Raw genomic sequence first — 22323 nt, forward strand, 5'->3', positions numbered from 1 at the left:
AATAAATTTTAAAAAATAAGAGAATTTCCACAAATGTTACATTTTTTTATTCTAGCTTAAAGTGCTGAGGTTTCACCTGCACTATAAAATACTCTGATTTAAAAGATACTGTATATCTTATTTGGTGTTTGTCTTTAACTCAGCATTAGGTTATATTTTATTTTTCACCTAATGGAAAGAAAGAACTCCAGGGAATGTTAGCACAATTTAAAACTTTTAAATAGCCCCTATGTTAAATTGTTAAAAAGAGTAATTTTAGGGGCGCCTGGGTGGCTCAGATGGTTAAGCCTCTGCCTTCAGCTCAGATCATGATCCCAGGGTCCTGGGATCCAGTCCCACATCCAGCTTCCTGCTCAGCGGAGAGCCTGCTTCTCCCTCTCCCTCTGCAACTCCCCCTGCTCATGCTCTCTCTCTCTCTCTCTCTATCTCTCTGTCTCAAATGAATGAATGAATGAATGAATAAATAAATAAATAAATAAATAAATAAATAAATAAATAAATAAAAACTCCACATGCTTTTAAAAAAAAAAGTAATTTTAGATACCTGTTATTCCACCTAAAACCTAAAAGTGAGACAGTATCAAATCTTATGCCACCCCTGTACTTAAGAAAGTTTGGCATAGGCCTGATAGTGGATGTTTAGTGGTATCTTTTAGCTGTATTTATGTCATTGGAAAACAATGTAAGTCCCCTTTGGAGGATGTGAACTGTAAAAAATATTTTCCTTTAATTTTACTGAAGGTGTAGTATGCATATACATGTGGAGGTAGGGAGAGACCAGTTTTGAAGATTTCTCCTGTTAAATATGTTCTATAAATTGTGCTTCTAGAAAGGTAGGGGGGGAATGTGGTAAGAGGAAAGTAGAGGAATTAAAAATCATTCCAATAAAATGGTTTAATTTATGCCTCTGCAGTTAAGCAGTGCTCCTGGTTAACAGAAATACCCTTCAGCTACACAGGATTTTGGAGCGTTGGAGGGCACTCATTTGCACATAAATAGCCATTAACTGATAAATTCCCAGAGGTCTCCTGTTGCATGTTAGTGGTTCTGACCTACTTAGCTAGCTTAAATTTGTTTTACAGAATTATTATAATTCTATCCTTGGTACTTAAACTTTGTGATTAATGCATGCCTCACAATACAATTAAAGTATAATTACACAGTTTTGCAGTTTCCGATTGTGGTGTTATTATTACAAAGATCTGGATTTTGCAAATATTAGAAGAGTTAAGGTTTCGATATTTATCACTTTTGCTGTTATTAAGTGATTATGTTAAATGGGACCCTTTTATGTCTGAAGAGTAGATCAGAGAGAGGTGAATCATTACATGTAGCATTTGTTAGCTTGGAAGTGATTGGGTCAGTTAATGGGTGGCCACTTTGGGATGCTGTCTAGATTGTCAAATCCCAGGCATCCTTGCTTACCTTTTGCAAATGTTTTTGAAGTGCTGTAGGTTCTTCACACCATTTTCTTTCAGAAGTAATGTTGGGGTAAAGGTTGGGAAGCAGTAGAAAAACGCCTGAGTGAGACTCAGTAGTTCTGAATTCTTAGGCTGACACTTGCTGCTTAGTTATGCAAAAGAACTCATGTGCCTGAGGGTCTGTGTCCTCATCTGTGAAATAAGTAGTTTGGACTAGAAGGGGTTGGCAAGGCAACTCTGGCCCATGGCCTGTTTTTGTTTTTTTTGTTTTTTTTTGGGTTTTTTGTTTTGTTTTGTTTTTTAAAGATTTTATTTATTCATTTGAGAGAGCGAGAATGAGAGAGAGAGAGAGAGAGCACATGAGAGGGGGGAGGGTCAGAGGGAGAAGCAGACTCCTTGCCAAGCAGGGAGCCCAATGCAGGACTCCAGGATCATGACCTGAACCAAAGGCAGTCGCTTAACCAACTGAGCCACCCAGGTGCCCCCCACGGCCTGTTTTTGTACAGCCATTGAGCTTAGAATGGCTTTACGTATTTAAATATTTGTAAAATAGCAAGAATATATGATGCTGTATGTGACTTGCAAAGCCTAAATATTTATTTAAAAATTTGCCAACCCCCTGACTAGGTGTTCCATAGAGTTCCTCTGAACTCTTGGCATCCAGCATTAAATTATCCATTGATTCTTTTTAGGAGCACCTGGGTGGCTCCATTGGTGAAGCATCCCACTCTTGATTTCCGCTCAGGTCATGAGATCAGGCACTGTGTCAACCTCCAAGCTCAGCAGGGATTCTACTTGAAGATTCTCTCCCTCTGCCCCTCCCCACACTCGTGCTTGCTCGTGCACACTCTCTCTTTAAAAAAAAGTTATCTGTTGGGCGCCTGGGTGGCTCAGTCGTTAAGCGTCTGCCTTCGGCTCAGGTCATGATCCCGGGGTCCCAGGATCGAGTCCCACGTCGGGCTCCCTGCTCAGTGGGAAGCCTGCTTCTCCCTCTCCCACTCCCCCTGCTTGTGTTCCCTCTCTCACTGTGTCTCTATCTGTCAAATAAATAAATAAAATCTTCAAAAAAAAATTTAAAAAAAAAAAAAAAAAAAAAGTTATCTGTTGATTCTTTTTAGTTTTAATTTTTTAAAGATTTTATTTATTTATTAGAGAGGGAGAAATAGCAAGAGAGAACACGAGCAGGGGGGTTTGGGGGGAGAGGGAGAAGCAGGCTCCCCAATGAGCAGGGAGCGAGACTCCATCCCAGGACTCCAGGATCATGACCTGAGCCAAAGGCAGACACGTAACTGACTGAGCCACCCAGTCACCCCACCGTTGATTCTTTTTTAAACACTGTTGTTTTATACATAGCCCTGCACATCTGTTTTGGGTTTCACATCTTCCATGTTTACTGTTTAAAGTCATCTGTACTGTGACACCCACTACCTGCCTCTTCAGTGCCCATGATACATCCAGTTCGTATTCTCTTAAATTTGGTGGGAGTAGTGCCAAAAAACTTAAAAATTAAAATTTAAAATTAAAATTAAAAAAAATTAAAAAATTTCTAAAAGTAGTGCCTGCTTTCTTGAAATTTAGATTTCGATTAAAGGAAATTTTCAGTAAAATGAGGTAGTAAAGTGTCAATTCTACAGAAAGGTAGATGGGGAAGAAACACTTAACATTCTCACTTTGGAACACTTTTTTAAAAGTTGTGATCTGTTTTATGGAAAACTTACAAATAAATGTTAAATAATACTCTCTAACAAACATTGGAAAACTTTTCTATACATTTTTTTGAATATCACTTTTGGCCAACATATGGTTTTGTAGCATAGTGAGGTTTGGCACTCCACCCTATGTCATTGAACATGGAAATGTGGGCCACTGTTAAAGCTTGAATGTATTTGAGAGGCAACCACCTGCTAAATATGGAGAAATTCGGCATCATATATTGTTTGCTAGTTAATTTGCATTAAAGGTAATGAACTAAGTAATTTGAAACCATTTTTATGTGATACCATGGGGGAAATTTTGTGTCTTTTAAGGAAAAAAACGATGGTCAGAAATAGAAGCTGCTTTGTAAAGTTGACATGCAGTCATCACATATCTCCAAAGAGAAAATGGTTACCCTCCAATAATCAGTCTAATGAATTCAGAAATTCATTGATTGTCCCAGCTCTGGGTAGATTAGGTAGAGACTTGCTTCAAGGAGTGGAATTTATGAAATGTTTGCTGCATCCAGCAAGCAGAGCCACTGTAATACAGCTGCCTCCTCAGTGGTTTGCTTTGATCCTGTGGAGTAAGAGAACAGGAGGATCAGCTCAGGTCTAAAGGAGATTACAGCTGGTTCTGCCGCTTAACTGGCCTATTGCCAACGAGTGTAGCTTTGCACGTCCTAAGGGGTTTACAACAGAAGCTGTTTATTGAGTATCATCGGTTTACTCAACACAAGCAGGCTAATCCTTCCCAGCCTCAGCATGTTGTGGAATTGTGCAGGAGCCAACCCAAAAGCTGGTGTAGCCAGACCCTCTAGAGCCCTTTGTCTCGCTCTATATTGATTTTTACCTGAGTTAAAGACAGTAAAAAAAAAAAAAAACTAATAACCAGTCCTATTGTGAGCAAAAGGTTAATCTTACCTAAAATCTTACAAAAAGCATCTGTTAACCCTAGAAGGGACAACCTCTTCTTTCTTTTTTTTTTTTCCCTTTCTAGTCAAGTGGGATTTTCTAGTTTCAAATTTTGAAGAACAAGATAAGAAAAACAGCTTAAAAGATCTTGCTAAGGCATTCCAAGTTAAATGCTTAAGTCTCTTCTAGTAGTACTATAACAAATGGCTTTGTGAATGGAATATAGGATGATTTGTTTCTAAATATCAAGTTTTTGCTTTATATCCATTTTGCACACTGCAATTATTTTTTCAGTGTGACAAACAAATGCATGAAAACATGGCTGGAAACCTTAATTAAAGAAAAGAACTCACTGCCAAGGTTAATGACCAATACTCATTTTGTCTGATGATCCCTTGATTAGTAGTCTATTTCTTTAATGAAGAAAGACTGGTGATTAGGAGTATTATAAAGATATACCTGTTATAAATAATCCTATGTGTGTTTAAGTTTTATTTTACTATTAGATACTTTTTTTAAACCTTCAGGTGTGAAGATCTAATTACAGTCTCATCTTGAACAAAGATCCTCAGTATGGCTTACCGTGGAAAATGATCTGGAGTCAGATCAGGCTTGCAATTCCATTTCTGTTACTTATTGATCAAGTTATTTAACCTCTGAGTCCATATTTTCATCACCAAGTTGGAGGTGATATTATTTACCTTGCAGTATCTAATCAAACCAAATTAGAAAACAGTAACACTGAGTTAGTCAGTTTAATCAAGGCTACTGTAGTTGCTCAGGAACCCAAAGGCATTAAAGATTATATGCATTGGATCCCTCCCATGATGCTAGAAATGACATTTAAAAAGTTGTATTACAGTAATCACGTAATCACGACAGTTTTGCTGAAATGCCCATTGCCATCTTTAAAGGTGTATGATCTTGGGCAGGCGGCTAGAGATGTTGCCAGGTAAATATTCTTCCCTTAGCTAGCAGTAGCAGCTCCTGAAAAAGCCATGAGTGTGAATCTAGCCTAGTTTATAATTTCTAGGAAGACCTGAATAATAAACTGTTACTTAGGATAGGTGGGCAAGCCATGTATTTATGTCCCTTCCTGCTTAAGTGATTACTTGGTTGCTTCATACACAGCAATAGATGTGTAAATACTGTCAACTGTATTAAGTGCTAACTAAAAGACAAAGGTAGATTCTTTAGGAAGAGTTCAGTGGTCTCTCGGTTTACTTTCTCCTAATTGGCAATGAACATGTATCCTCAGTTATATGTAAGCACAAAATGTTACTATGGAAACATTTGGAGGCTTTCTAAATGTGCTATGTGATGGAATCAGCTAAGACTGATGTTTATCTTAAACACGTAGCTTGTCCAATATTTAAACCTAATGGACAAGATGTGTACCAGTTGAAAATGTAATATTTATCCAATCATTTCTATTCTATCAAGCCTGGCTCTAAAGCAATAGGTTGCACTCATAGAGTAATAAATTTTTAGTGCATTTGGAGATAAAGGCTATTGGTGGTGATTGCTTAAACTCTTTTTGCTCAATCATCTGAATGGTGCAAATCAAAGCATTTTGTCAGACTGTGAGAAGTTTCACCTAGATATTGCTTCCCACACACTCAGGTCACCATATAAATTACGTTCACGGTTTTACAGCATAGCTGGTGCTGGAAGTTAAATTGATGCCCAGTGGTGGAACTCGTAAAACATTTTCCTGTTAACACAACCAGGCAGAGTTGACATTGTTGATGGTGGGTTCGATCTAATAAACCATTGGTTCTAACAGTGATTTTTACTGTGTTTCAGAGGTGATGATGATGCAAGTTTAGTGATCCAACAGTTCTTCCTGAATGACAGAAAATTAGCTCTACTGTCTGTGTTACCAAATGCTGAGAAGAGTTGGAGTAGGGGGTGATTGGAGCCTAATATAACCTCATATTCTGAAAGATGATGAATTACAGGAACAAACTCTTTAACTCAATGCATACCTTCTTCACAAAGAAAAATGCTGATTTTTCTCAATGGAATGTGTTATATATCATCTATTGGAAATCTAGAAATAACGTTATTACCTTGTTATTCAAATATGTAGGCTGTGCCCTCCTTTCAGAATCTTTTACACAGATGCTTTTAAGCTGATTATCATTTTTAAACTCAAAGCCGTTTCACATTTGGTTACCTTTCTCTTTCTCCCTGTGTCCTCTAAAGTTACCTTCCTATAACACTTTAAGCTATATCACAGGCTTTTTCGTTGTGAACCACTGCAGCAGTCAATCTAAACATCTTTTCCCATAAGAATAAATTCTAGAAGTTAATTTTCTTCTAGTATAAATAATGGGAACTGTTTTAAAACTTATTTTGAAATATTTCTTCTTTGGTCGTAACGCTTTATGAAGCTTTGGTCATAAAACTTCATTTTTTCTCTTTTGAGGTAAATTTGTTTTTCCCATTTCTAGTTAAAATTCACAGGATACTAACAGAGCCCTACTACTTTATCACTGTAAGCAAGGGTCTTTCCAGTTTTTCCTTTTCTTGGTGTTGTATCTGCTCCCATAGCCCTGTTGCACGTTCATACTCAGTTGGGGATCTTCCTGTAGTTTGGTTTCACTTTATGAGATATCACAGGTTTTTTACTCACCTCTTTAACATTTCTTACCCCAGTATATGCATAATTTTTTTTTACATCAGGAGAGGAGCTTTTCTGATGTGCAGATAAATGATATCAATGGTGCTACGCAGATGAAACCTGTCATGTACAAATAGCATGTATCAAGCCCCAAGCATGCAGAACTAGATAAATCGGCTCATTTGCTGAAGCCTTACAAAAAGAAATTAGTGACATAACAAAAGCCTTTGAGGCTCTCAGCCCTAATAATGGAGCTTCATAATAACCCCACAGATCATTGACTCAATGGGGTAATCTTTTAGGAAAACTTTTCCCTATCTTTTCCTCCCTTTCAAAGAACTACAGGAAATGCAGTGAATGGTATCTCTAGAGAGAAATGTGTATAAGTATCTGGGAGAACTATAAGTTAAAATGAAGAAAATTAGTGACTTAAATACAGATTTGTTCTAAACAAGTTTATGCTCTTCTTTTTGATGATTTTGGTGATTGATCTTATACATTGACTAGTAACAGCTTTTTCTATATAGAATTCAGATTAAGCTTTTCTTTTTAAATTGGTATATTTGATTACACAGAGGTTATAGCTGGGTTGTGGGGGACAGGTGAAGCCAAGAGTGAGGACATGAAAAGGAGGGAGGAGCGGATTCAAGGTAAGAAAGCTGGAGGAAGCATTTAGCTTATACTTAGATGTTTATAAAGTGGTAGAAGAAAGGCGACAGGATCTGATTAGTAGATTCCATTCAGCTGAGGCAGACCCTTTTGAGACTCATGAAAGCTATAGTCTCTCTTGTCATAAACATACACATTTACATGTACACAAAACATCACATATAATTTCAAGGGGTTTACAGACTTCTAAGTCTTATATATCCCAGGTTTAGCATGATGTTAAATGGTGACTAAGCCATTATTTCTCTTAGAGTTTGGTTATATTTTGAATGAAGAAAATTCTTCCTGAAACATCCCTAGATACTTTTTGATTCTTTTGCTTGACTGATTGAAATCCGAAAACACAGTCACTGTTGGAGCTGATGATTAGGTTTTTATGTCCATTATCACAATTGGCAGTGGTCAGTAGTGTCTGGTTGTGTAATTTACTGCATTTCTTGAGTGTAAGAGAAATATTGAGGATGCAGAATACTTAAGAGGTTTTAAGAAAATTATTTATCAAAGAACACTACTTTTCCCCATGCATTAGCTATTGTAATTATACATTGGTATAATCTGTTGACATAGAGTTGGATTTGATTTAAATGGAAGGGAAAAAAAGAGGCTGGACATTTTCAATATTTATTGATACACCTAGTCCATTAAAGTAAATTATAGAGCAAATTTCACTGTGACAGGAACATTTGGGTTAATGTAGTTAAGAATCAGTCAACATTACCATTAGACCCTTTCTTTTTAGGAATTTATTACCACCAATTAGGAAAAAGTGCTCACAAATGGAATTTAGTCCCAGCTTACTTGTTGTGGAACATCTGACCTCAAAAATGTTTGGGTCTTTCTTTACCTTTAACAAAATGATCGAATTCTTTTGAAGCAAAGCCACATTCCCCCATGTAGCAACTAAACACATGTAATAAGATGCAGTATCATGATTCCAGCTATAGTTAGAGAGAGCTGTCTACTGTTGTTTTCAGAAAAGACTGCTGAGATGGTGAGAGTTAGGCTAGTTTTTGGAGGATGGTTTGATTAATTAGCTTTTAAAGATGTTCTCCATAGGTTTGCAACTATACTACCCTATATCTAGGAAAAATTAAAATGAAACTCGGTTCAAAAAAGCTGTCAATTATTAATGAAATGTGAAAGGAACAGAACTGAATAAAATGTATGGAGAGTAAATATGATAGTATACATAAGATGTCCCAGTACATGCTTAATATAGATGTCCTGTACTGGACAGGTAGAAAACTGAAGTAGCTTTTCTTTGGATGACCCTTATATTTGCATCTCATTTGTCCTAACCAAGTCTAGAATTTCTGAGATTATTGAAGGTGGTTCTTAGGAGGCTAAAAAGCTATTTGATCTTAAGTCTGCCTTTGGCACTGTTGCAGACACCACCCCTTGGTTATACTTTTAATAAAAAGAAATCTTTGTTTCTCCTTCCCCATGTGTGAATTCCTTGAGGTCAGGTCTGTATCTTTTCATCTTTGAATCCCTAATTCCTACATAATCCTTCGTGTATAGTGGGCACCTGTTCTTTAGAGCATACCAAACCATGCCAAAGTATAGTGGCATGAAACGCTACAACAACCCCTTTATTATGCTCACGGGTTCTGTAGGTCAGAAATTTGGAAAGCTAAGGACAGCTCTTCTCTGCTCCACCATGTCTGAGGCATTAGCTAGGATGATTCTTTCTGGGGGTAATACAAAAGGGTGGGGACTATACCAACTGAAGCTGTAGGATCCAGTCCCCAATGCCTTCTTCACTAACATGTCCAGTGTCTGAGCTAGTATGGCTGAAGACCAGGCCAACCTAGGACTGTTGACTCAAGTGCTACTTGAGTAGCCTCTCCAAAGAGTGTTCTCAGGGTAACTGTTACTCATGCCTGGCATTTCGGGGTTCCAAGACTGTTTTCCCAGCAAACAAAGCAGAAATGTCATGGCCTTCTGTAAACAAACCTTGAACTCACATGGTGTCATATCTGCTACACTCTGTTCGTCAAAGCAGTAACAGATTTCCCAGGTCCTAGGAGTGCCAAAGAATTGATGGCCATGTTTTAAAACTATCACAGTATTCAATATATGATGGAATAGCTCAAGGGCAGTGGAGCAGAGATGGGACACACAAGAAGAAGAAGATTAAAGACTCAGATGTGTTTAATATCAGATATTATTGGCTCTGGTGTTGCTAAGTTTGGTAGATTTCTGTTCCAAAATGAAGGCATTTGCCATAAATATTTTGTTTACATCATTGCCTACCTAATATTACAAATAACTATTTGTAATCTGATTTCCTTTTTTAGCCACCAATTCCTATGGGTTTTTTTTTCCCCTCCTTTTTCTTGTATGAGAATTCTATGCGTAACTCGCTATTTTAGGTAAGATCCAGTGCATGTATGATTGCTCAATTATACCTGTCTGTTTACAGTTAAAGAGGAAGAGAATCATTTAAACTCCCAAAAGACCAGTATGGCAGCTTTAGATATTTTATCAAAGATGTGTATATTTTACAGTGAGACTTCTTACAGGGATGATCTCCCCTCTCAGTGCCTCAAACATCAAAGACAAAAGATCCTGAATCATAACTTATGGTCCTACCCAGGTGATGTTCTGGTAGCAGATAAACTTGGAAACTGACTAGTTTTATATTGAGCCCATAATCTCTCCCTCTCTTGCTTTCTTCCATTCCTTGAACCCACATACTTGGTATTAAATTTAGAGGATGAGTTCCTAGAAATGAGGACCCTAACTGAATACAAGCAGTACAAGGTTATTGTAGCATTACCTCTTTGGAAATGAGTTGCCATGGTCAGTTGGTGATTGCTTTCTTGTTCTTTTAGAAATTCCTAAGTCATGGCATCCATCTGCCTATGGTTTATCATAGTTAAAATGTCAAAGGACTTCAACCAAACCTTGATGTGGTCTCTTTCCCCTAACAGTTTCTTTAAAGGCATCTTAAGGTGCTGTAAAGCTTAAATCTTAATATCCAGCAGAGTACTTTTTCTTTGATTCTTTGTGTTAAATTCAGGACTATTACTTGTTGATTATAGGATTAACTCTTCTCCCAAATACAGAATAAATGGCAGAAACAGACACCAGAGCAAAGTGAACATATTCAACTTAGGATAGTGCAATAGAGCACCCATTTGCTAAGAGCATTTGCACTATACTATGCTAATAATGCTAATGTTTGTAAGTCAGACCTCGGGTGGTTCTGTTGTGCTCACTTTTATTAGTGGGAATATAAAAACAGCACTTAAGCATTTGCAAAAGATACATATTTACAGTATGTTGTGATGAATTATATATATATATGTATATGTACCAAGTCACATATGCTCATACTTACCAGGTTGTTTTTTCTTTTTTTTAATGAAAATATTTCAAAGACAAATAGCATTATAACATTAGCTTTGTGCATTTTTACACAGGTGTTTAAATGTGTAAGTGTATAGGGTAGTCCTTATAAGCTCTAGGTTACATTGGGAACAAACTCTTGGACAGATAAATGTTAGGTATATAAGCTGGTTTTGTCTCTGTTGATTCTCCTTTAAAGAATTGTTCACTTCTAGGTCTAACTTTTTAGATGGCATGGCCCTTCTTGACCTGGTCTCCGTCAATACTCTAGTTTCATTTTTCCATCATTCTGCCCCTTGACCTTTCATCTTCTGGCAATACTAAATCGTTTGTGAGTCCTCTCATACACCATGCAATATCATGTCCCTATGCTTTACTCATATTATTTCAATTTCCTGAAACTTTTTTGTATTATTTTTTCATTTAGCTAACACAACTTCCATGACCTTATAATGGCTTTTTACTCCAAGAAGTCTTCTTCAAACCCCCACTTGGACCAAATGTTCCTTTTTGTGCAATACTCTGTACATACCTCTTTCTCAGCACTTGATTGTATATATTCTTTGAGAGCAAGGACCGTATTTGACAGCATCTAATGTAGTACGTCACATAATTAGTAGACACTGATATGTTCATTAAAATGAGCTGAACTACCAGGCAGAGTGATTCCTGAGTCTAATTGTACTCTTGGACTCTAGGTCCAGATTTCCCAAAACTTTTTGGAATTTGTTACGCAAGTTTTCTGTTTTCAAATCAAATTATACTCTCCTCTACTAATTAATTTCTCCTCCTGACTTTCATTTTCCCTCCCCAAAAACTTAGCAAAAAACAAAGACTGCTTCTTCCTCTCCCTCACAAAATGCCAAATAATTACTGTGAGCTTTCTTTTTCCTTCATAAGTAGCTCAAATTGTGTATTAGCTATTACCTAGATGTTTACAGAAGCTTCATAATTGGTCTCTCAGGTCTCTATTCAGTTCTTACTCTAACCCATTCTGTTTGCCATTACCAGATTAATTTTTCCCAAAGCACTATTTTCATTATGCTATTCCTCAGTTCAGGATCCTTCAGTGGCTTCTTACTACCTTTAAAATGAAATCTTGATTTTTTTTTAAATTATTTTTTATTTAATTTTTTTTTAACAGTAGAATCTGCCTTAATTGTTTTTGTGTTCCTGGCATCAGATGCAGTGAGTGGTACTGAGTAACTTTTTGTGAAGTGAATGAGGAAAGCATGTGAATGAACAAATGTGGCCATATTTTCCATTCTTAAATGTATTGCCTTCTAATGTTACTATAAAAATTCTCCATTATAGTCAGAGTAGCTGACTATACACAGTCACCTTTTTCCTTTATATTTTTCTTTTTAAGATGTACATTATGTTACTCTTCTGCTTTTGTGTCTTGTTACCTACCTTGATCTTAATCCAAATTCCTTACCATGGCTTACAAAGCCCTACAAAATCTGGAGCGCAGCTACCTCTTTGAATTATTCTGCTGTTCCTTCTATCACCAGTTGTGCTGCAGCCAACCAGCTTCCTAATTGTTTTTCCTTGAACCTATGAAACTGCCAACCTTGGCACCTTTATATTTGCTGTTTTTCTCCCTAGAATGCTCTCTCCCCAACCCCTCAAAAGTCCCTCCCTTATTTAGGTTTTTGTTCAAATGTCACCTCCTCAGTAGATGTTTCCTTAGCATCCTAGTTGAAGTATTAGTTTCCATCATTCATCATCTTCATACCTTGATTACTTTTTATCTGCAAAGCTTACCACAACCTAAAATGTTAACACATAATGTTCCTTTCATTATATATCTCTCATTAAAATAGAATGAGAGGCAGAAAGGCAGAGACTTTGTAACAACCTTTTATCGGTACTGCCTAGAACATATACAATATGTGTGGAATTAGAGCGTAAATGAATGGATTTTGTATACCTTTGTGCTTTCACTTTACTCCTTTTCACATATTTAGTTCTTGTTCTTGGAGAATCATTTCCATGCCCATTTTCTTCTGGTGCCCTCAATGATCTTTCTTCTCTGAGTTGGTATAAAACCCACAGTTTGTTTTACACTTCTGCCTACAGAGGAATGGTTTTTAACCCTTTTCTAGTACAGAATTGTATATGGTCTTGCTACTCAGTGTGGTCCATGGGCTACTAGTTGCATGGCCATATCCTTGTCTGTTATTAGAATTAAATAGGACATATTTCAATAAATGAAGTAACTTTTATTGTTGACCAAAAAATCAAAGACTGTTTATTGAGAATATAGGTATCAGTTCTATTCTAAATATTTGATTTTAACTAATTTAGTCCTGTAGGTACTATTTTTGCTCCAATTATATAGACAAGGAAAGTGAGGAAGATGAGAGCTTTCAGTGTGGACCAGGGCTGGCAGCATCTACCTAATAGAAATGTAAACTCTGGTCCCTCCCAGACCTACTGAGTCAGAATTTTAAAGCAAGTAATATGTTTAGGTCCCAAACTTGAAGATGCAGGGAGATCTTTAGTAAGACTAGGACATTAGTAGTTTTAGAAAGCTCTGCAGATCATTTTGATGATAATCAAGATTAAGAACTACCCAAGGTAGATCCTTTTTATTGGTATGCAATAAAATGAAGTGAAATAACACTTGGAAAACTTAACTGACTTGAGACCCATAATCATCTATAAATGTGACTAATAAAATTGTAAGAGTAATTCCTAAAAATAATTGTGTTTTATTAGCATATTTTCGTGCTATAGTGGCAAGCAACTCATTTTAAGTACTTTACCAGTATTCTGTAAAACCATAAGGCAGCATTGCTATGAGCATGCTTGGTTTGCCAGACTCAACACCGGATTCCTGATTTTCCTCCTTCCCAGTCTTGCAAAGTAGTTAATTATGGGCAACAGGAAATTTTTTGAATTATCACGTGTTCGTTGGTTTTTGGGATCCTTACAGAATGACCTACACTCCCCAGAATTGTTAAACCTTTAATGTTTGTGCAACTGGTTTGCCACCTGGGACTGGGTGTTATACTAGCTTATAGCTACCTTTATTAGGAACTTAGCATATGAATGAGTGAATGTAGCAATGTGACATTTAAAACATGTACTATTTGTATGGGTAGCAAAATGGTATTTGAGGTAGTTGTAACATAGTTGCATGGATATTAGATTGACTGCCTGTGTTCAAATTCTAACTTGCTGCTTAATTACAGTATGACCCAGTTAAATTATTTATCCTTTGTGTACTTAGATTTCTTGTCTATAAAATGGGGATAATAATAGTACCTACAGGATTAAATTAGTAAAGGCTAAAAACAGAATAAGGCTTGCATGTATATTCTCAATAAACAATCTTTGATTCTCTGGCCAACAATAAAAATGTTCTATTTATGGAAAAGTGTCTTACTAAGAATTCTTGGAACAGATGAGGAAATGACCACATAACTAGTGGTTGACAGAGTAGGATTTATACTCTGGTATGTCTGTCTCTAAAGCCCATGTCTCCCTAGATAATGCTGTGTTGCATCATGAACATGGTTGTTAGGATTTAGAAGCAGTAGAAATGTGACTAAAATACATATTATCTTGCCTTACAGGCTACAGATTGTTATTACCTAAGTAGTGTTATTTGATAGTTTAACAGTTCCATGGAGGATAATAGGGCATTATTTCCATTTAACCGATGAAAAACTTAAGTCTCAGAAGTTTTCTGGGGTCACAAGCTGGGCTTCTCTCTCCTGAACAGGTGTTCATGTGGGCAATTTTCCTTACATCTTGAGAAACCCTTTTATTCTTAATAGTGCATTGTATGTGTCTGGAAGCATCTTCGCCAGTGCTGCGCTATTTGTCATAATCCCTCAATAGTCAAAACAGCCTTGATCTCACATATTCACTTAGTCATCACTATCCATTCACTCCTCCACATACCCGTAAACGCACTGAGCTATTACAGGGAAGCATTGCAAGGCATACCCACGCTGCTTGCTACTTGCTCACTTGTCTTCTGACTCATCGCCCCTCCCTGATGACTGGGGGCATGCGCAGAATTGGGGGTGAGGACTCAGGCTCGAAGCTGCAGGAGGCTCTTTGCAGTGGGAGGCTGTATTTTTTTTTTTTCTTTTAAGACAGGATTGTATTGGATGATTTTTAGGGTAACTTCTACCTTTAAAACCTAGGGGTTTTTTTCTCGTAATGTTATTACTTTGATTGTTATATTCTTTCTGGGTAGTAAAGCAGATTAGAGCCCTATTTTTTAGAGGGGATCAAGAATGACAAGAGGATCCAAAATGCCTAAGGTTTTTTAGGGAGTTTAGCTGAAACTAAAAATGGTCATAGAGTAATCTGATTCCCATCCAGTTTTCTATTAGTTAAATCAGATACTTGGAATAATTATCTGTAGTGGTTTAGAAACAACTCTTTAACTTAGAACTTACCATTTTATTTTTCACTAATACTGATTGAAGGAAGTTGCCAGGTTTAGAGTAGAACTAAAAAAGGAATTCAGCTATTAATCATTGTTAATCCCTTGCTGTTAGCTCTTATCAGTTGCATTTATTATATTATGCTTTTTCTGTGGTCACAGGTCCATCACTGGACAAATTTTCTTTAACTTTTGAGGCATAATAATATTAGAAATACTACATATGCAACAGTGACTACTAGGAAAGTAATGTACAGGAGGTCATATCTTGTTCTGTAATTATCAGTTACAGTAGAAACCGGAGCAAAGGGAGATTAGAAGTAGAACCTAGACAGAGTAGTCCAGGAAGTAGCCGCAGAAGCCTGCCTACACTGTTAGGAAGCCGTGTGCTACAGAAACTAGGCTGGCAGGCGGCGACGGTCAGGTGCAGGCCTCAGTGCCTCTCAGGTGATAGATGCCTCAGTATATTTGCATGACTGCATAGGGACGGGGCTCTGGGGGCTTCGATGGATAATTGAATATGTGTAATCATAGCAAGAAAAAGTGGAAAGATAAAAACAGGAAAGCAGATCTTGGAAAATGGGGCAAAAGAATAGTCAGATGCAAGAATCAGGAAAGTGCTTGAACATAATGAGGAGTAAGCCAAAGGGGGCAGGATACCAGAGCTAAAATAAAAGCCTAAGAGGAGCTGGTAACTAGGTAGGTAAACTTTGGGTATTTACTTGGTGCAGTGTCAGGTTTCTAAACATTTTCAGGGATGTTATTTCATGCGGTCTTCACAATAAACCTAACCATGGATATAGCAAATGATTGTTCCTCTTCTTTGCTCTTAAGAAAATGAAAATTGGGAGGTTACTCACTTTTTTCAAGGTTACACTGCTCTGAGTAGCTTTGCTAATAACCAGCTATGTTACCCAACATGTTACTTCTTTTGTCTTAATTTCCCCATTTTAAGATTATAATCATAACTGTACCTAACTCGTAAGAAATAATGCTTATAAAACATTTAACATGGTGCTTGGCATATGGTAAATACCAATGAGTGCGAGGCGTTGCTGTTTTTTCTATGAGAGCTACAATTTGAATAACTTAACATTCAGCAAATTTTATTTTCTACTATACTATATTGCATCTTTTAGAATGTAAGTGGGATGGTTATGCATGTCTGTTTCCACATGTGTGAATTTCCAAAATGATTTTAACCCATATTAAGTTTGTCTTTACTCAAAATATTTGCCAAGTGTTGGGAGGTTCTATAACTATTGTGATATTTCTTTTTGGCTTTGACCCGAAATTACATTTTACTTTCTGTGCAGTAAATTTACTTTCAGATTTTTCTACTGTTTTTTGAAGAAGGTAGAAAATATTTCATAAAATAGCCATGACATCTAGAATGTGTCATATTCTTTATGTATTTCATATATGTTTTGGGTTTTATTTATGTTACCTGTGGTGACAGAGCTGCTGTAGATATTTGCATTTCTGTAAATGTGCCTTCATCAGATATGCAGTCACATAATATAATAAATTTATTTTTCTGTAGTCTTTTGTAGTTAGTTTTCTCATCCAGAAAATGTAATTTAAAAAAAAAATCACCTGTGACTGCAAGCGGTAGGGTAGTTTCAGCTATTTTGGCTATAGTGCAGAAATTGGATTCTCCCCTCAGACTCATAGTACAGTATATCCTGGGCATTTCCTGCATCTGTCCCTCTCTGATTTGTTCAAGTTTACATAAATGATTATTATAAGGTCTTAAACAACTTTGTTTTGTGGTAAAATAGCAGATTATCATTCTCATTCAAACTGATATTGCTTGAACATTCAAACCATCAAGCAGAAAGTGTTTTGCATATTCCCAGGATATAAAGCTTCTTTCGAACCAAAATGCAAAGTGGAGTGCTCGCTTCCAGCAGCACATACACTAAAATGCAAAGTGGATGCACATTTCCAAAACAATTCTGATTTTGGGTCAATGTCTTAACACTTAATTGGAACTTCTTTTTGCTGTGTTAAGTCTCGCTTTGGAGGATGTAATCTCTAAATTTAACCTTTTAACCTAGTGGTTTGGTTTTTTTTCAGACCTCTGAGTCAGATTCCTGTAGTAACTCCTAGTTGTACACCCTGGCACCTCAGCGTTTTGGTCTGGAGAGGTCAAAAGTGATTCAGATTTGTTGGCCTTTTTCAGTATTACCTTGAATACATTTTTCTTGGTACCGCTTACAGTTTTTGCCAGTATAGAATTCTGGTGTTGCCCCTGCCTCTTCACAAGGCAAAGCTACATGTGGCTTTTCTAGCTCCTTTTCTTAGGCTTATTGAAATTTCTAAGACAAATGTGCATCTTTGTGTGTAAGAGGAAAGTATGGGCTTCAGAGTCAGTTTTAAGTTCAGATTATGGGTCCAGCCCTTCCTAGCCATGTGACCTTTGGATATATTTAACTTTCTCACTATCATCTTCATCATCTATAAAGAGGACTACTGATACCTATCTCATAGAATTGTTCTCTTTAATTAAAGAATTTCTAGCTCAAAGAAGATGATCAAAAATTATATCCCCCCTAGGGAATAGGTTTTAGTTAGTGAAAAAATGGATTATTTATGTGTAAATAGTGAGCACAATTCATCCTACCCAAATACAGTAAGGTATTTATTATTCTTTGAAACCAGTACACTTTAGAAAAGCTATAAGTAGGTTGTGCCAACAGTGGTACTATTTTACTTGGACTCCAGCGTGTTGACGTGTGGTCATGAATTTTCTGTGTTGATGTAGGCAGTTAAGTTAGGTGCCAAATGGATTTTAGTGGTTTGATATTCAATTTACTCGAAGCTAAAGGACCTGAAATAGTTCTCTGGCCACTAGTTCAAGTTGAAAGCATCTCAGGCAGGTTTTTACAAGAGAGGATATAGCAGATATTTGGTTAGCTTTTATGAGAATTGCTTGCTATGATCTTTTTCCCCAGGCATTTGTATACTTTTTTTTTCCAATACCTCAAGGAGTAGGAAGTAGTTCCTCATGATTACCCAAGAATTCCAGTGTCAAGGGGCACAGTATCCTCATGTTATATAACTTACAATTTTTACTTACTTATGTGGTCTTGGATTCAGTTTGATCTTTCGGTGGAATTGCTTTAGGTACATGTACTAAGTTCTGTATTTTGTTACAGGTATTTTGAGTATCCACTTCCCCTAGCTAAATTAATTTAAAACATCAGGAATGTTAGAATTAATGTAATATTTCTCTTTTTTTAGTACTAATTATTTTCTTAGTAGAATACTATCAGAGGAAGTCTCTGCCTCAGTTCTACGGTTTTCACTGCTTTGTCTTTAATTGAAAGAAAACAAATCTATCTTAGGATGGTGTCCATGCATTTGTATCTACTCACAATTGATGTGACAGTAATAAAAACAGGAATAATATTATGGTTGTACATTTAGTTTTAAGTAATCAAATTATTAATGGCTGGGCATATTGCAAAAACACCTCCTATTCCAGATCACTAAAAAAATCTCTTAGTGTTTCCTTCCCCTCTTATATTTCTGTTAAGATCTAGAAATGTCTAAATTTTCTCTTTTTTAAGTTTTTATTTTAATTACAGTTAATTAACATACAGTGTTATATCAATTTCAGGTATAAAATAGTGATTCAGCACTTCCATACATCTCCCTGTGCTCATCACAAGTGTACTCCTTAATCCTTATTACCAGTTTAACCCTTCTCCCTCCTTCAGTTCTCTATAATTGAGTCTGTTTCTTGATTTGTCTATTTTTTTCCTTGTTTTGTTTCTTAAATTCCACATATAAGTGAAATCATGTTTCTTTCCCTGACTTATTTTGCTTAGCATTATACTCTAGCCCCACCCATATCATTGCAAATGGCAAGATTTCATTCTTTTTTATGGCCAAATAATATTCCATTGTATATTGTATATGGCCAATAATATTCCCTTGTGTTTGCATGTGTGTGTATATATCTTCTTTATCCATTCATCTGTCAATGGACACTTGGGCTGCTTCCATATCTTGGCTGTTGTAAATAACGCTGCTGTAAACATAGCATGTATCCCTTTGAATTAGTGTTCTTGTATTCTTTGGGTAAATATTCAGTAGTACAATTGCTGGATCATATGGTAGTTCTATGATACCTCATTATAGTTTTGATTTGCAAGAAATGTCTAAATTTTCATTTGAATTAAGCAAATAGGTAAGTAAACCTTGAATCAAAATTTTAGGCAGTATTGAATTCATGTTTTACTATTTTATAAAGAACAATAACTTTTTGTTGTCTGCTATGTGAAAATGATTATGGATCTTTTTAGACCAAAGTACCAAGATTATATCTGGCAGAGTGTTATGTAGGAAAATATTTCAGTTTAAAATGCTACACATGAGCAAGCTAGATGTACTTACTTTCTGCTTGGTACATCCATGTCCTCAAAGCTCTCGGAAGATAATGGTTTAAAAAATTGTTTTCATGTCTAGATTGTAAGTAAAATCACTTGTCATAATGAGTTGCAAAATGCAGACCTTCATTCTGAAGCTGCCTGTTTCTCATTTGGATCTGACATATTAAAAAGCATATAATTAATGGTTGACATTAGTAATTAACATTAACTTTATGGTGCTTAATATGCCATCATTCATCCATCAAATAACCAGAAATGCATAATGTCTTGGCATAAAGGTTTTAATTATATAAAACGGTCCTTCAGTTTTCCTATGATATAAATGTTAAAAGCCCAAAATGTATTTAAAGAAGATTTTTATAAGCATTTATTGGGTGTTAGCTATATTTTTATTTCTTTTTAGGAGTATGCATCAACAATTGTGTCAGGAACTTCAAAAGGAGAGTGTGGACCTAATTGTGCAGTCTTCATTATCGGCTAAAGAGCGCCACCTTGCTGCAGTTGCCAATGCACTGTGGAGACATTTCTTTTCATTTTTGAAGAGTCAGAGAATGTCACAGATGGTGCCTCTCTCAGAACTTGCGGATGCAGCTGCAGGTCAGTGTTGTTAACTGGCTAATTAGCTTCTCATTGTGCAGACTCTGTCAATTTTTTCTTCTGTTTGCTTGGTAACAAACTCTTTCATTACAGTCTAATAAATACTTGGACAACCAGAAAGATGAAAAGAATTACATATGTTAAATTAAGTTCCTTTGGCTTGTTGATTATTTTCTGCTTAGTAGAGGTAAAAATTAAGTTTTTGTTTGCTAAAAACAAAATACAACTTTCAATCTCAAAAATACTGAATGTACATAAACTTTCCTTATGCACACAACATTTGGAAAGCAAAGTAGCATTTGATTTCTTCTAGTTCAAGGACTTTATGTTCACATTGTGTGTGAAGGTGTCTAGGTAGAAGATGAAGCTACTTGTATGAAGAACAAAAGACCTTGAGTGTGAATTCCACTTCACACCAAGCCCCAGATGAGATCAGAATAAACATCAAATATGTAGAATGTTGTTTGACTTCTACTAGATTCTATTTTGGGTTGTAATTTTTCATGAATTTGACTCTTAGCCTAAGGTCATGTCCGTAGGCTTTAGGGGAATCTGAATCACATGATGTCATAGGCAAGAATTTGAATATATGAGCACATACACAGTTTTCTAAGAAGAGATCATTATGTTTCTTAAAGGGATATTTTAGCTAAAATATGTGCAGAAGCACTCGACAGACAGAAATCAGTATAACTACATGTATTTAATTGCAATTTGTGGAAAAGTATATAATACATTTTGAGGGGCGCCTGGGTGGCTCAGTTAAGCATCTGTTTTTGGCTCAGTCATGATCCCTGGGTCCTGGCATCTAGCCCCATATCGGGCTCCTGGCTGAGCGGGGAATCTGCTTCTCTTGCTCCCCTTGCTTGTGCTCTCTTGCTCGCTCTCTCTCAAATAAATAGTCTTTTTAAAAAAAAGTATGTAATGTATTTGAATGTAATGCTTTTTAAAACCTAAGATCTAAACCAAGGTTTGTTTTACCCTGGTGTGAATGATGGAAAGCTGAGCTAAAAGCACTACATAAAAGACTGAATGATATAAATTGTGAAAGATCTTGAATTCTGCTAGCATTTCCATAATTAAAACATTACAATGACAGATTGAAGAATTGTGACAGGACACCAGTTTTCCAACTACTATACTGTCTATGAAAATAAATATTGATATTCAATCAGTTTAACCAAAGCAGTCATTAGAAGCCAGTATGACTTATCTTTCTTCCATTCATCATCCTGACTCTCAGAGAACAAAAATGATACCACACAAGTTTAGTCACAGCTATCCTAGGTGCTAAAAGTAAATGGTATATACATATAAAGTAAAATGTGTGTGGGTTTGGGGTTTGTTTTGAAATAAAGACTTGATAGGTTAGGAGATAAAAATTTCCTGCATTAAAAAAGGCCTCAAACACCCACTTTTATTGCCATTATGGATATACCAGTGGGAAAAAGGACTGCAATTTATTTTCTCACATATAAGTTACATGTTCTTATGGAGCATATAGTGCGGGGGAGAGAACAATAAGTAAGTAAGTAAGCAAGATGTGTAATATCTGGTGATAAGTGCTATGGAGAAAAATAAAAATATATCAAAGAGGGTAGGTATAGGGAGGGCCAGTGGCCCATGGTAATTTTAAATAGTCAGGAAGGCCTCAGTAAGTACCATTTAAGCAAAAACGAAGGAGGTGAGAGACCTAGGCTCTGCAAAAGTCCACAGGCAAGAGCATGTCTGGTGTGTTTGCCGAACCATAGGGAAGCCATGAAAGGTCATGAGGCATAAGAAAGGGAGAGAGAATAGTCAAGAGATATGATCAAAAGGTAATAGAGAGCTACCTTGTATTCTGCCTTGTGTGTAGTTGTAAAGACTTTGGCTTTTACTCCGAGGTTAGAAGCTGTTGGAAGAGTTTTGAGCAGAGGAGTGAGGAGCATCCTTCTGGCTGTGAGACTGAGAATGGACAGTAAGGAGGCCAGTTAGGGAACGACTGCAACAACTCAAAAATGAGCAGCTTGGGCCAACTCGGTAGCTCAGGGTGGTGAGAAGTGGTCCCATTTCCAATCTGAAGGTAGAGAAAGTATTTTGAAGATAGAGCTGACAGAATTTCCAAGTGAGTAGGATATGGTAAGCAGAATAAAGAGAGAATTCCCCATATGCCGAGATGAGGAAAATTGTGGCAGGAGCAGATTTTTATGAGGGAAGACTAGAACTTTGATATTGGACTTTTTTTTCTTTTAGATATCCA

The 22323-nt window shown here is 36.4% G+C and overlaps 1 protein-coding gene across 3 annotated transcripts in view; it reads left to right on the forward strand.

Moving 5' to 3' along the window:
- Positions 1 to 22323, forward strand: part of MMS22L (MMS22 like, DNA repair protein) — a 126236-nt gene that overhangs the window by 67869 nt on the left and 36044 nt on the right. For all 3 annotated transcript variants that reach the window (XM_027602056.1, XM_027602055.1, XM_027602057.1), the window contains one exon: positions 19891 to 20084. In XM_027602056.1, coding sequence (XP_027457857.1) covers positions 19891 to 20084 — 194 coding nt within the window. The remainder of the gene's footprint in view (positions 1 to 19890; positions 20085 to 22323) is intronic.

The sequence above is a fragment of the Zalophus californianus genome, chromosome 7 (genome assembly GCF_009762305.2).
Source record: "Zalophus californianus isolate mZalCal1 chromosome 7, mZalCal1.pri.v2, whole genome shotgun sequence".
Classification (NCBI taxonomy): Eukaryota; Metazoa; Chordata; class Mammalia; order Carnivora; family Otariidae; genus Zalophus; species Zalophus californianus.